Raw genomic sequence first — 15,058 nt, forward strand, 5'->3', positions numbered from 1 at the left:
CGCGCCGCCGCGTTGCGCCCAGTGCAGCTGAACGGGAGAGTGGGACCCAACATGCCCCCGCCGAAAGCGGTGTCTGCACCCTGAAAGCGGCGCTGGCCCATCTAGGCACCCTAGGCTTATCCAGATATCTGCGACTCCCTGCGTCGGCTTGCTCCAAGCGCCGGGATTACGCCTCTGGCGACTCCAGTAGCCGAAACGCTGATGCGACGCAGAAGAAACCCTGCCTTGTGGTTCGGCCTTGCAACGCGCGGCAGGTCGAACAAAAGCCAAACGCTATTGGCAAGCTGCTCTTTCCGACACTAACCTTTCGGAGCAGCAATGAATGATTCGGTGGGCAGTCAATAGCGCATGCTTATGGCACCGTCAAGTGTGTGCTCGATCAAAGCAAGCGGACACCTCACGAGCGCCTCAGTACAGCTTTTCTACGTCCGTTCCTCTCTCGATGAGGGCGCACGATCTAGGTAAAGGCACCGCACGATAATATGCTCAAGCCCGTTCCACTACATTTTTCACCCTACAAAGCGCTAACTCCGCCAGAGCGACAAAGCAATTGTCACCCAATCATGTCAGACAGCACCATTAAAATAAAATACAGCACGTTCAAAAGCAATGCTGACAAGCTAGCACTCATCTGCTCGACCATAGCTGTAATCATCATTGTTTGTATTCACGTGCACCCGCCGTGAACACAAATGAGTTTTTTTTTTTTCAAGTGTTTACTGCCTCGGCGTGGTTTTTCCTGGGCATATCATTTCACACCACATTGACCGTGAAGAAACAGTCCAACACACAGTTTGCAAAGTTTTAACGCGGAAATTTAAACTCATGCCGCACAAAAAAAATGAAACAGGCTGGGTGAATATACCCAAAAATAAATCAGTAAGGGCCAAGCGAGCCTAGGTAGAGTGATAGTGACTGGGCCCGGGACATGGAAACGAGATGATATACTTCCGCGCCCAATGTCCGAATTAAACCAAGGAATTTCGACGGAGGCGAAATTCTAGACGCACATGCAATGTGCGATGTCAGTGCACGTTAAGGAACCCCAGGTGGTCGAAATTTCCGGAGCCGTTCTCTACGGCGTCCCTCATAGCCTGAGTTGCGTTGGGACAGTAAACCCAACCCCCCACAATAAGGCAAACGAAACCAAAGAACAAGACTGCGAGTATCGCCGACGCGTTCGCTGTTGTCTGTGACCGCTAAGGTCAAGCGAGTGTAGTCCGCGTTCGGAGACAGCCGTTCTCTAGCCTTCACCCTCCCTCCTGCTTGCCCTCCACGATGCTTGCATTCGCTCGTGATTCCTCCTCATGCACTTGTACACGCCGCGCAGAGGAAGACAGCGTAGTGGAGGGCTCCGGAATAATTTCGACCACGTGGGGATCGTTAACGTGCACTGACGTCGCACCTGTCACCTGTGACATCGCACTGCAGTGCACGTTAAATATACCCAGGTGGTCGAAATTATTCCGGAGCCCTCCACTACGGCACCTCTTCCTTTCTTCTTTCACTCTCTCCTTTATCCGTTTCCTTACGGCGCGGTTCGGGTGTCCGCCGAGGTATGTGAGACAGTTACTGCGCCGTTTCCTTTCCCCAACAACCAATTTTCATTTTTTGACAGTGGAGATTCAAACCCTTGCAACTGAGAACGACCATAGAGACGCGCAACCTAATCCAGACGGAGTCCATCGACTTGCCAGGCCATTCGCGATCCAAGCACTTAAAGCGCAGCATCCCCGTGCAAGTACCTCCGCTAGGGACGCATAAGCAACACGCAAGCCTGCGGCTCTGCGACAGGGAAGAGGGGTCGTTAATAGGGCGTCCTTCACTGCGTTCTTGTTGCAGCGTTCGAAGCGAGCAAAGAACAGCTCGACGCCGATAGGAAGCATGCACGCCAGGACCTCGAAGTTGGTTTGATTTATGGGGGTTTAACGTCCCAAAGCGAGCCAGGCTATGAGGGACGCTGTAGTGGAGGGCTCCGGAAAAAATTTCAACCCCCTGCAGTTCTTTAACGTGCACTGACATCGCACACTACGAGTCTACAATTTCATGCCGCATTTCGATGGAGGCAAAATTCTATAGGCCCGTTCGCGCTTGACACAAGGCATAGATGGGAAATGCCTGAACATCCCAAGGTTCTATCACGCAAAGGTAATGCAATAAAATCCATTAAGCATTTCACAAACACAGGCAAAAACAGTGTACAAAAATAACTAGCGCTCACAATAGTCGCTTCAGGGGTTAGCACTGGTCGTATTTTACCCGAAAAACTAATTAAAAAACTTCCTTCCGTGTAATCTAGCGATGGAGTCTGCCTATAGTCTGCCTGAAGGCAGACTGCACAACTGAAACGCGCTTTTTGCGCTATCTGCAGAACGCTTAGGTATCGCATTTTGGTACGGCTGATCTGCAACAACCCGCGATAAACTTGTGTTTGGAGGACGACTCAGACGGAGCTGTTCACCTACGTTCCAAGAAAAAAATGAGGTTCCCGGTGGAACCAGCGCGCAATTATATGCATGGCGTAAGTAGTTATACAATCACACCTTCTTGTATCCCTAAGCAGTACTACTGAACAACAAACGCATGGAAAAAACTAGTAGAATAGGGGCGGACTTACCATTTGTTGCCGTTGGAGGGCAATCCTCCTCGAGGTTTGATTCCTCAGGCTTGCACTGAAAGCTCCCTTTGGTGTCCATGTCGAACAGCAAAAATGACAAGAAACCCACCGAAGCGAAACGCTGACTTCTCACCGTCACTGTTGACTTTGTCCTTTGTCACGCTAGTCGTGAAGTGATGCAGCGCACGCGATGCTGAACTATTAATTATTATGGAAATTGTTAATCCACTCATCACGCGCGCAAAGCCCATCCGTTCACTGCTGGCGACCGCACCTCAGAGCTCGACAGTTCGGCACTGCCTCTCACCGCAGTGCATCCTTGCACAGCCACCACATCATACGCCTCGTCAGGTGATCGCACAGAAGAGCTAGACGTCTCGTCAGAGGCAACTCGAAAGCGTCGTGGTGCTATCGAAAGTCGCTTACCTCTTACAGTTATGGGGTTTAAGAAATGACGAATAAATGCCAACGATCTTCAGAACTCGTTAAAACCGCGAAAACGCGACGCCGCCGCCGCCGCTATCACCACGCTACATTAAGCGCACGGACCGATGATTTCTTACTGCGAGCGAAGGGGTTGCAACGGGAGAGCAGTTAGCGCCCTATGCGGCTGCAGATTTAAGCTCTCGCTAATAATGCTCTAATCCCTTGCTTATTTCACATGTGCCCTTATGACGGCGTTTCATTCCATTGTGCAAACAAAACAAAACTTTTAAAAGCTTAGTTTTGGCTTCAAATAATTACATGTCAAACTGCGGTGACCTAACGTCGTATAAATCAGCGTTGCATTCACTCATTTGCATAATTCAGGTACCTTTCGCAGGGCGAAATTATGGCGGCGGATTTCCGCCATTTTTAGCAACGGCGGCACATTGTAACGCGCCGCGGTGGCTCAGTGGTTAGGGCGCTCGACTACTGATTCGGAGTTCCCGGGTTCGAACCCGACCGCGACGGCTGCGTTTTTATGGGGGAAAAACGCTAAGGCGCCCGTGTGCTGTGCGATGTCAGTGCACGTTAAAGATCCCCAGGTGGTCGAAATTATTCCGGAGCCCTCCACTACGGCACCTCTTTCCTCCTTTCTTCTTTCACTCCCTCCTTTATCTCTTCCCTTACGGCGCGGTTCAGGTGTCCAACGATATATGAGGCAGATACTGCGCCATTTCCTTTCCCCAAAAAACCAATTATTATTATTATTCACATTGTAAAAATGATGAAACGTCATTTTGACATCACTTCATAATACGTGTTACACGTGGCATCGTTCCAGCCAATCAGAGTTCAGGAAGCGACTTTTTTTGTATGCATCTATTTTTTACAAATTCGCAAGTCGAGCGCGTGTGCTCTTATACGCACCAGCTGTGCCTTCTTTTGCCCTTCACAATCATTTATATTTACCAGCCGGGCACCAAGAATAGCGCTGGTTAAAATGTTTTTTTGCAATGCCACGTCACTTTGACGTCAGCACGAAAAGTGCTTCTGCAACAGACGATGATTCACACCCACCTTGCCCTGCCTTGTCGCTGACTGACACTTCTGACAACCAATCAGAGAGGCAACATGGCGCCGACCGGCGAATGTGCATATCGAGAATAGACCCCCAGTACCCCCTTCTCCCCACCTCATAGCAACAACCACCAGTCTCGCTCACCCATTGTAGTCGCCGTGCCTTGAGTTGCGGATAGTTGTTAAGAGATAGCGCTAGCTACTTACCTATCTGCGCCGGTCATAGTGGGGGTTGGGCCTGCATCACCGGTGTTCGAGTCTAATCAATTGTATTTGAGCGAAGTCGTTGGGTCTGGTCACTTGCATATATTTGAGACTTTTTACTTTCAGTTCTGAGTGCTTATGTTTCCGTTTGCTCATTAAATAGTCGAAAACGCGCGGAAGGCGCCGTCTGCCGCAGAGACGTCTGCTACGGGCGCGCAGACGCAGAGGCGTACGGGCGCGCCACAACCGCGCGGCAATGTGCGCATGCGCGCATGTGTTGCAAGCGGCCGCCACAAGGATCGCTAGCGACCACATCAAGTGTAAAGGAGGAAAAAGATAAATGTAAGCGCAGCATATTTTTGGCGCACACGGCAAGCATCACGGCAAGCGCACATGGCACGGCTAGGGTACAGTGAACTAGAAGTATTGTGAACTAGAACTACAGTGAACTAGAAGTGAACTTCTAGTTCACTGTAGCTAGGGCAATGCCTCCTGAAGACAATGCCTGAAGCGTCAGGGGTTTTTCTGCCCGCCGTAGAAAGCGCGTGCGCCGTATGGCAGCGCTGTCAGATGACCCTCTAGCAGACGACACGCAGGCAGCACAGAATTTTCTTGTGACTGCCGTTGCAGCATAAAGTATGCCTTCTGGTGCGCTGTTTCTTAAATTATTAGTGTGGTGTGTTTAGTGTTACCGTTTGACAAGTGACGCGTCGATGACTGCAGTTGCTGGAGGGAGTAGCGAGTGAAAATGCATTGCTTTTGCATTCCGTTTTTCATGTCCAGTCAGCGAAACAAGAAGCCCGGCGTTTCGTTCCATGAAATTCCTGCTGACTTAGAACTCCGGGAAAGACGGCTCAAGGTAATTAGAGGGAAAAGCTGGCAGCCAAGCACAACATCAAATTATTCTGCAGTTTGCATAGCTTGCATTTCCAGCCAAGGAAATGCTACTGTAGACAGTTTGACTGCCCACCAAAACAGGGGTGGTCTCTTTTACCGGGCGTCAGCGCTCCGAATGGCCTCAAGAAGTTCATCGATATCATGCTCAAAGACCGAGCGCATCTTCAAAGTCCACTGGACACATGCTTGCTCTACAACGAGTGTGAATAAAATCGCGGGTTTGCCTGTCCTGACCTGTGAGAACAGGGATAGCGGCCACAGGGAAGCACTGCTGTATATTATATGCAAGACGTTCATAAAACCGTTGCTAACAAACCATGCACTTGACATAACAGACAAGAACGCATTTTCGAAGATGTATGTACAACAAGAAACCTCTTTCCCGAAAATTCTTTAAACTGCAGTAAGAAACGATTTCCGTTGCCTTCATTGCACCGACGCATGCCATTTTTCCTTGTCGGTGCGCATGTGTCTGTGCCTTCAAGCGCAGTTTTTTTTTTTTAATATTCGCAAGTCGCTCGCCATGCCTGATACTCCCCTTGTTCCAGTTGTCATTTCATCAAAGCACGTGCTTGTCACTTGGAGAAATCCGGTCAGTCAGGCCTGCTGTGTTACTCCCAAAGTCACTGTGCGCGTCTGCATCACAGAGTAACCTAGTGAACTGTGTTTCTTGCGGAAAGAATAGAGAAGAGGGGCATGGGTTTATATGAAATTTGTCAGCGTTATTCAAGGAAGTGTCCGTTCGGTGAAAGCTCGTCGGAAAAATGACCAGAAACAGCGCAGGCTGGGCCTTCCAAGATCTGATTCACCCGATCGAAACATCTCTAGCAATGCTGCGCAGCAAGGTTGTAACAGACGCGCGCTTCGCAAAGTTCTAACAACATTAGATATGAGGGATGTGCCCCCTGCGGGCCAACGACTCCCCAGGCAGGTTAACTACCGCGACTTCTCCGGCTTCTATCCATTGAGCGCCATGCAGTCCTTCTTTCCCACGGGTCACCTGGCTACAGTTGAGAGCTCAGGTAATTCCGGACTTCCTCCGGTTCTTATTCTATCTCATGGATTATTTTCCCTTTTTGCTTCTTAGAAGTAGTTAATAATTTCTCATCATTGGCAGCAGTACAATATACAACCATGCATCATGTAGTGTAAATACTTATTTTGCGGCATTTCTAGCCACTTCAAGCACTTGCTGCAATATGGATGTTTCGAACATGTTCCTTTTCGTGTAAACCGTCCAAAAGTTCCTGGTTATGCAGCAGACAAAAGGTCCTCACGGCATGATAGAACGGCGTGCACAGCACCCTTTCAGATTTCGAAATCGAAACTGATGATCCTCTTTCAGTATTATGTGGAAGTCAGCTCAGACTTCTTAAGCATTTGCTGCACTCTGAGACATTAAAAACATGTTTTTTGTCACTAACAAAATAAAATTTGTTGCTCAAAGCTTGAAAAAAGGATGCAACAGCATGATCGAGCGCCGTACCAGCGCCTCCTCTAGGCGCTGGCAGTACAAGTGCCTAGAATTATACTGGCTAGTGTGGCAAGCGCGGGCTAGGCGAAGGTCCCGATGTCGATGATTTCCGGCGGCGCCCGCTTGGTGCGCTGTCGTGCGGGTGGGTGCATCTGCGTTGAATTCGCGCCGTGATACGCGCGCTCGGAGGAGCGCGAAGCAAACTTTTCTTTGTATTTAGAGCGCTCTTTTAAAAAAAAATATTTCGTAATATAAGAACTACGCGGGCTCTTTCACAGTGCACACATTTTGCAGTACCAAATATAGATCAATTTGGCGACGTATTCTAGCAGTTTGCTTTCGCCCGAAAAAAACACGATACTAACCATGCAACAGTTTTTTTTATTTGCTAAGCTCTCGAGAGCGAAGTTATTTCAGAAAGTCTTAAGCCCCTTACCACATAGCCTTCATTTGACCATACTGAAGTGAAAATAAAGAATGGCAATAAGGTTAAGCAATAAACTGCACACTAGCTGAAGGAACGTGCGATATGTTCATTGCACTGTAAATTAAAAAGTTGAAATCGAGAACTTTATGGCAGTAAAATTTAAAGCGCCACCCTCGATTAATTTAAAATGCACGCTGATATTTGGAAATGACTATAAAGGGCTGATTTTGTTGAAGGCGAATAATGAACTTAATATAAACTTCCCCAATCAGAGCATTTAAGAAATGCACAAAACTGCATTGCTTTAAAAAAACTACTATAGTGACATACGTTAAGGTAATAATATTTCCGTCAAAAATCTTGGAACACGTGTGCTTCACAATGCAGAACATTAAAAACAAGCATTTTCTTATTTCTTTCTCATGAAGAGCCTAACCCAGAATATTACGACCACGATTTATAATAACTCCACCGATCTCAACAGCTTCCTTATAATTCAACTAGCCCACTTACCTGATAGCGAGATGTTGAGAAGCTGAAGCCCGATGCCGCACGTAAAGACTGACATGCCCAAAGCATGCCACCAATTTAACCTGTTTCTCATTTCCATCCAGAATAAACAAGCTTCTAAAAAGTTGTATTTTATACCACTGTTTAAGCACTCCGTCGGATCGAGTCGAGCCACTGGTAATTACGTGCATGAGATCTACGGATATCTGAAAACATAAAAATATGAAAACAAAAATCTGGTCGCATCCATTTACCGCACACATGAAACGTAAAGTACGTAATTTATTCACACAACAGTGTACAATATTATATAACAAATCAAGGGCTACATAAAGACGACAAAGTAGAATTATTCATACTTCACGCCACTGGCAGTGGCGCAACTTAAGGAGTTTTTTGTCGCTGCCTTTGACCTTCTCTTTCCTTGTTCAGGTCCTTAACAAAAAATCTGAACACTAACAAGACAAAACTTGACCACTTCGGACACATTTTTCTTCTCATGGCTAGAGCAGCCAAGCTGCGACAGTGAGAATGAGCGTAAGCACTTGGCGAAATCTAGCAAACTCTCTTCATGCAGAATATTTCTGATGAAGAAGGCGGTGAATTCGCCCTCGATTAGCTTGACTGCAGTGGACAGGGCGGAACTAGGGTAAACAAGCCCACCGTTGTCAAAATGAGCCGTACTCTCATCCATGCTTGCGTCATTTGGTGTCACAAAAAGGCAAGATGCATACTGCGGGCATGCGTTTTTTTTTCCGATTGTCTACCTCGCCACATATCCAGCAGCATAGTAGATCAAGGCAGCGTTACTTTTCCTTTCTACGTACCCGGCATGGTCATTTCTGAACAGAACACTATCATTTGCCTGCTCGACTTCATCAACATTTCCATAGCCAAATAAATCATCAATAATGTTCAAAAGTGGCGCTGCCTTGGTGCTAGACTGTGATACAGGTGCTTCACTCAAGAGTGCTTTGATAACATCTGGTGAGCAGTTCGTACTTCTCAGTGGTTTTTCCAGGTTTTAAAACGGCATTAAGTTAACAGTCACCAGAAACTTTGACACGGCAGGGTGGTCGTTACGACCGGATGACTGCCTTATAATGCAGAAAACGTTTTACAGTTTGTCCTTACTCAAACGCGATGTGAAGAAGTGGTTGTATCCTACAGTGGAGCTAAGGTAAGATAGCAAGTCTAATGTACTTCTTATCGTAACCCTTAGTCCACAAGCCGTGTTTTCAGTAAAAAATCCGCCCCCAGCTGGTTCTGCATGCCGCTGCCATGCGTCTAGGTAATGTAACAAATTTTCTAGGAATTTTTCATCTGCAGTATCGCTTCGCTAGCTGGTTTCACATGCCGCTGCCATGCGTCTAGGTAATGTAAAAAATTTTCTAGGAATTTATTTGCAGTATCGCTTCACTATCACACACTGGTCCTGTAGCAATGTCTGTATGCTCGTAATCGGAAGGCTTCTGGAGTTCCTCCGATGCGCCTCCACGAGAGACGCAATAAGAGCCAATTAACCCACGCATCATCGCCGTCGACTGCAGAACACAACTCGTGATCCACCAGCCCGACATTTCGCTTCCGTTGTTTAGGTGCCGGTCGTTGGTCGCAAATGTTTCGCACCTTCCTTTTCACCGTCTTTTTAGGTACAAGATGAGCTGGGTAATTTTCAAATACTGTAGGGACAGCATCGGGCTTCAGGCGTGGCTTCTCTCGGGCGGGTTCGTTCATGACGCTGTTCACCGTAATCTTAAAAGATCTTTCGATACATTCGTTCTCAAAATGTTTTTCGCACACGACAGCCTTCGGTGTCAGCCTTCTGTCTGCCCTCTTGATCTTATTTTTCCATTCAGCAAGCCGTGCTGGGTCCGCCGGTGCAGTGAACAGACACCTTTTCCTCGTTAGACCGATAACCTCTTCGACAGAACGGAACAAAACACGTCCTCTCTTTGCATTACCTCTTAGCCTTTAACATCTCAGGAAGTTTCTGCTCACGTTTAGCGTCTTGCAGCTTCACAATCTAAGAAATGATGCCTGTCAAACATTGATTTCACACGCCCTAAGCAATCGTGCGAGGCTGCGGAATCGGCGCGACAGCCGACGACAGGCGCACCCACTCGACCGGCAGCGCCCCTTGCGGCCTCTCCGCGCAGTCATCGCGGCCAGTATATTTCTAGGCACTATACCTACAGTCTCTCAGTCATTGAAACCGAAATTGGATGGATGGATGGATGGATGGATGGATGGATGGATGGATGGATGGATGGATGGATGGATGGATGGATGGATGGATGGATGGATGGATGGATGGACGGACGGATGGATGGACGGATGGATGGATAGATGGATGGATGGATGGATGGATGGATGGATGGATGGATACGACTGAACCCTTTAAATCGGGCGGTGGCTCAAGCCACCTGGCCATTGGATGGATGGATGGATGGATGGATGGATGGATGGATGGATGGATGGATGGATGGATGGATGGATGGATGGATGGATGGATGGATGGATGGATGGATGGATGGATGGATACGGCTGAACCCTTTACATCGGGCTGTGGCTCAAGCCACCTAGCCATGTCTTGTGAAATTTTACTCCTGTCTTGCTTTTAGCCACCAATCAGATAACCTTCGCTTGGTTACTTCTAACCTCTTAAAATCCACTTTCCCTTCACTATCCCTAAACCCCAATGCCTTGGGTAAGTCAGCCCCGCTGCCTTCCACTGTAGGGTGAATCCCTTTACAGGAGAGTATCAAGTGTTCAGCCGTTTCCTCCTCCTCTCCGCACGCAATGCACAAAGTATAGTGCCTAGAATATCTTACTAGTGTGTCGAGCGGAGCGCTCTCCTAATGGGAGAGGGTGGCAGCGCGAGCGATGCCTTCCAACTTTGGCCGCGAGGGGCGCTGCTCGTCGTAAAGGTGCCGTCGCTGCCGGACATGCCGCAGTCGCTGCAGTTGCATTGGTCGTGCGCGGTGTGGATTATAGCATTTTGGTCGCATCTACGCTTTTTTTCTGTTGTTCTGTCCCTGCTGTTCCATGTGAGAGAAAACCACAGCGACTAATGATGGTAAATTCGAAGCATCAAGGCCGGGAAAAAAACATATTTCGTGCCGCTCTGTCAGAGTGGCTACCCGTCGAATCCGGGCAAGGCTTCCATGTTCCGTGTGCCCTCGGACCCAATACGACTTGCGTAGTGGGAGAGGCTGATCAAAAGAGAGGACCGCAAGTTGACTCCAGCGTGTGTTGTCTGCGAGGAACATTTTGAAGACTGCCACATCGAGAGACGGTGAACGGTGTCGTCAACGAGCTCGCCAGAGATAGACCACGCTTCATGCCCGATGTCATGCCAGCAGTATTCGACAACTATCCGAAACACCTTCTGCCTAAGAAGACATCGAAAAGAAAAGTGAGGAGCCTGTGTGACCAACCTGCCGCTAAAGGGCACACGCGCAGTGCCGATGCAGGCGTCAGCCATGGACCGTCAAGCACGCTCGACGATGTTTCCGACGAGCCGGCAGCAACAGAGGAGCCGACTAAGAGCTCATGCCCGCAGCAGCAGATGGGCTGTATTGCTGTTGAAGATCAGCATCCGTTGGACTCAATTTGTGTCCCTGCAACCTGGACCGAAATATCTGAAACACCTGCTGGCTCTGTAGACTACACACGTTATGGAGCAGAGAAAAACAACTTTGCCACTTTTTATATAGAAAGAATGCTAACATTTGGAAGCTTGATGCCAGAACGCAGCCTTGTAGTCACTACAGTGTATTTTCTCGGAAAAGAACAAAGCAAGCGCGTGCTTACAACAAGCTCTGTTTTTATCTGTTTTTACTGTATTCCAGATTTGTAAATAAGAATCAATATGGTACAATCACCATTTTCTTTTGTTCTGTTACAAAGGGAAGCGCAAGCTCATACACGCCTGCATAAGTTGTATGAGGCAAGCTGTGATTAGCAAATCAAACACATCAATACTGAGACCTATTCCAACTGCTTGTGTTGATCGTCGCATGCGATCTTTGAAGACGGAACCCGTGGTGGGAAAGAGCGAGGGTGCCCTTCTTTTCTTTTACCTATATGCGACGCCATTCCGGGATAGATGATCTGCTCGCCGTTGAAAATGGGGGCCACGACTCGGTCTTTCCACCTGGACAGAGCTAGCCGAGCGCTCACTCAGCATGAAGGTGTATACGATATCCTTCACCCGCGATCGCGATGCGTGGATCGCAATCGACTGGCCCCTAGTCGAATAAAATCTCGATCGGAAGTTTCCGTGTAGCAACAATGAGTCCGGAGCATACTCGATCGTTCAATCACAACAACGTAATGCGGCCAACGCATCAACTTTCGTTGCTTATTTCAAGTTGGGTACCTCGCCGGACATTAGCCAGTCAATATGACATCTGCTTAAATCCTTCCGCGGTTCACCACAAAGAATAAACGAAGAAATAATGAGCAGACTGGACCTGGTGGTACGTGTCAAACGCTTCGGCGAGCGCTGTATCAGTCCAGGATTTTCTCCTGGTAATGCCAGGCCGGTTGTGTCTGCAGCCAGTAGTGTTTTTATGCAGAAAGTGCTCTCAAAGCGTTCAGAGACAGGCTTCCGTAGCGAAAAGCGCAGCGCACCTACGCAGCCTCGGCAGCGAACGCGGCGTGGTGGCACCTTAGCGAATAGCAGCGCCGCCACGCGGTGGCCGCAGGAAGGCATCACCGCAGCGGCCACGCGAGCGCGCTCCCTCAGCACACTAGCAAGTTTATTCTAGGCACTATACACAAAGTACGGCCGCTTAATGGCAACGCACTTGGTGCGGCCCGTCGCGTCGGCCGAGAGAAGCGTGACGCGCCTAGTTCCCATCGCCACTGCTCCGGGACAGTTGCGGGCGGAGAGCTGTGCTCTCCGCCTGCAGCGGCCGCGCGGTCAGCGCTTGATTTGTTGCGAAAAAAGAGCTGTGTAGCGGTATTTCACGAAATATGAATGGTAATGCCAACTGGCGATTTGCTACTGATAGCAGTACGTCAGCATCGCTGCGCTTATCAGCGACAGTTTGCCTCGGAAGGCACCTATGTTGGGTGCGCTTCTTCGAGCATTCGCCTGTTCAGTAACTCGCGTTCGACACACAGGAAGCCGGTTATTCGCTATATTAACTTGTTGCATATATTAGCTGGTTAGCATAAAAATGCTTGTTTTAAGAAGTCCGAACTCTGATCAGTCTGGTTCACAATTAGAGCCGATGATTGACGCTGTTTTACATCTCTGGACACGCGGAATTCAACAGCATTACAGTTCAGCCGGTTCACGGGTATACGCGGGAAATATTTTGCAAATGGGCACTACTAGCCTACATCAATGGTCGAAAAGAAAACACGACAACCAGAAGTCAGTAAGTTGAGTCCAGTTCTTTTCATTTCAAAGTTCATGTACACAGAATCTGAAAGCTTTACAAGCGCAGAACTTTCCTCGAGAGAGGTTTATGTGTAAGCAAAGTTTTTTCCACTGTCGAATTCAGGTTGCTAGCCCAGTTCGTCAACAATGGTCTTATCAGCTTGCTCAAAAATACTTTGCAGAGGTCCTCAGCGTGGTTGCGATCCTCTTTTTCACAAGTCAACGCCGGACATTGTGTGAAATGAGGAAGTATTGCGGACGTCAAGGTGTTGCATAGCCTGCTGGTTCGTCTCACGTCCGAGCACTTCATGACCTTGGTGACAAAGGTGCATACAAGCTTACACAGGCCAACTGCTTCCATTGTTGGGTACCTTAGCCGTCCATCGTCAACGTTGCGTATCAATCCATAAATTGCTCTAGCTGGCCTCGCTGCTTGAAGAAGGAGTTTGCAGGAATCACAAGCCACCTGAAAACGAGCATAACAATGAAAAACGGTACTAAAAGAGTTCAGGCATATTTCAGTTTATATATGTATATGAATTAGTCATCTAAACAAAGGACAAATAAATGCAAGCCTAATCCAATTTTTTAAACTTGTAAACCAACTGTACCTTTTCCTCACATGCACGTGCAATGTAACCGGCCAGGTATACAATTGGTGCCAACTCTATGTCAGCTACCGGCTCACTCCACATAGTGATGAATTCAAGCTCACTCGAGAGCTCCTTGGCTGCAGATGAGATGGCAGCTTAGAAGGCATAAGTTTTACCATCCTGGATGGGAAGTTTAACAGCTGCTTTCGCCTCGGAGTTCATGGGAGCATTTGCTGTCTTTGCTGCTTGCAGGATTCCAACCTGCATAAAGAATGGCAAAATATGTAACTCCTCACCTGCCTAATTGTTTTTTTTTTACAGATGGTACCTTCAGCAGTTTTTCTGATGTGAACACTGCCGCCCGTGCGTCGACCCTGTCGTTTCCACCATTGAATTTTCTCAGGCTGCTGAAGAGCGATTCAACAGGATCGCTGTTAAGAGCTTGTGTCAGGACATAGCGGAAGCTGAAATACAAGAGATTCAGTTAAATGAAATGCAATAGTATGGGCGTGAAAGACTCCACTGAGAAGACACTTACTTGACGTGATCCAGGAGGTACTCAATTAGTGCCACTGTTGATCTTGTTGTCAAGAGCGTAGCTTCGTATGTCTCCTTGGTGAGTTTTCGTTTGGACCTGCCGCCTTGTATCTGAATGTCCTCAACATAGCACACGAAGTCCAACTCTAACCAAGACAGTCTTTCGTCGTCAGATACAGTGAATGATTCTTCCTGCTGTTTCCATGGCTTCACTGAAGCGATGTTGTGTAGAGAGTACCACTTTGCTATCATCCTCATAAAGGTGATTGTTGCCGAGCAGTCTTGGAATTCAGACGCATCCGGGTGGCACTGTGAGTTTTCTTGAAGGTACTGGAGAGTGGCAATAACAGGCGGAGAAAATATTTGCACGGCCCTGCGCACTTTCGTTTTTTCGAGGTTGTTTGGTTCAACATGAGCCCGTGTAAGGAACCTTACGGGCTTAACGAGGAGTTGAGTTTGAATTTCAAAAAGCTTCCTTAGGTAGAATCCACCTCGAATGGCTTGCCCTTCATCTACCATTTCCCTTTCTAGGAAGTTGTTGCGGAGATTCTTGATTAAATGGTTTGGATCAAAGGACAAGAAGAGTGGATCACCTTCCCTAAAAGGGTAAGGCACAGCGTGGGCAAGTGCACCATCCTCTGAAAGGCGTTTGAATAGGGCAACATTAGTTTGATGGTTGTCCGTCACAATTCTAGCCACACGAAAACCAAGTTCTTCCACTGTTTTCATTACTTCCATAGTCATAGAATAAAGCTTGTCATTTTTCAGGCAGCGGGTGAAAAAATAGCCGACTGGTATAACGTAAGGTGTCGACAACCCTCTCAAAACAAAGCACAGCAGGCGATTTGCCACCTGAGGGACTGTTGTAGCATGCTCTGTAGAGCCGACGTCTACGAGGTCA

At 48.0% G+C, this 15,058-nt stretch overlaps 1 protein-coding gene across 1 annotated transcript; it reads right to left on the bottom strand.

The window, feature by feature from the left end:
• Positions 1-13,045: 13,045 nt before the first annotated feature.
• LOC144130620 (uncharacterized) lies at positions 13,046-14,830 on the bottom strand. Its single transcript, XM_077664425.1, has 4 exons — positions 14,159-14,830; positions 13,949-14,084; positions 13,743-13,881; positions 13,046-13,493 (listed from the first exon to the last, which is right to left on the bottom strand). Exons 1-3 carry the CDS (start codon positions 14,674-14,676, stop codon positions 13,777-13,779), a joined length of 759 nt encoding a protein of 252 aa, XP_077520551.1. The 5' UTR covers positions 14,677-14,830; the 3' UTR covers positions 13,046-13,493; positions 13,743-13,776.
• Between the last annotated feature and the right edge of the window lie 228 nt (positions 14,831-15,058).

Source organism: Amblyomma americanum, chromosome 1 (assembly GCF_052857255.1).
Source record: "Amblyomma americanum isolate KBUSLIRL-KWMA chromosome 1, ASM5285725v1, whole genome shotgun sequence".
Taxonomy (NCBI): domain Eukaryota; kingdom Metazoa; phylum Arthropoda; class Arachnida; order Ixodida; family Ixodidae; genus Amblyomma; species Amblyomma americanum.

What these genes read in the sequence shown, in the direction of transcription:
- LOC144130620 (XM_077664425.1), bottom strand. Translation starts at nt 14,676, where the DNA reads ATGGTAGATGAAGGGCAAGCCATTCGAGGTGGATTCTACCTAAGGAAG. An exon ending in TACCTCCTGGATCACGTCAA is followed by an intron (nt 14,085 to 14,158) that starts GTAAGTGTCTTC and finishes CTTGTATTTCAG; the next exon opens with CTTCCGCTATGTCCTGACAC. An exon ending in CATCAGAAAAACTGCTGAAG is followed by an intron (nt 13,882 to 13,948) that starts GTACCATCTGTA and finishes TTCTTTATGCAG; the next exon opens with GTTGGAATCCTGCAAGCAGC.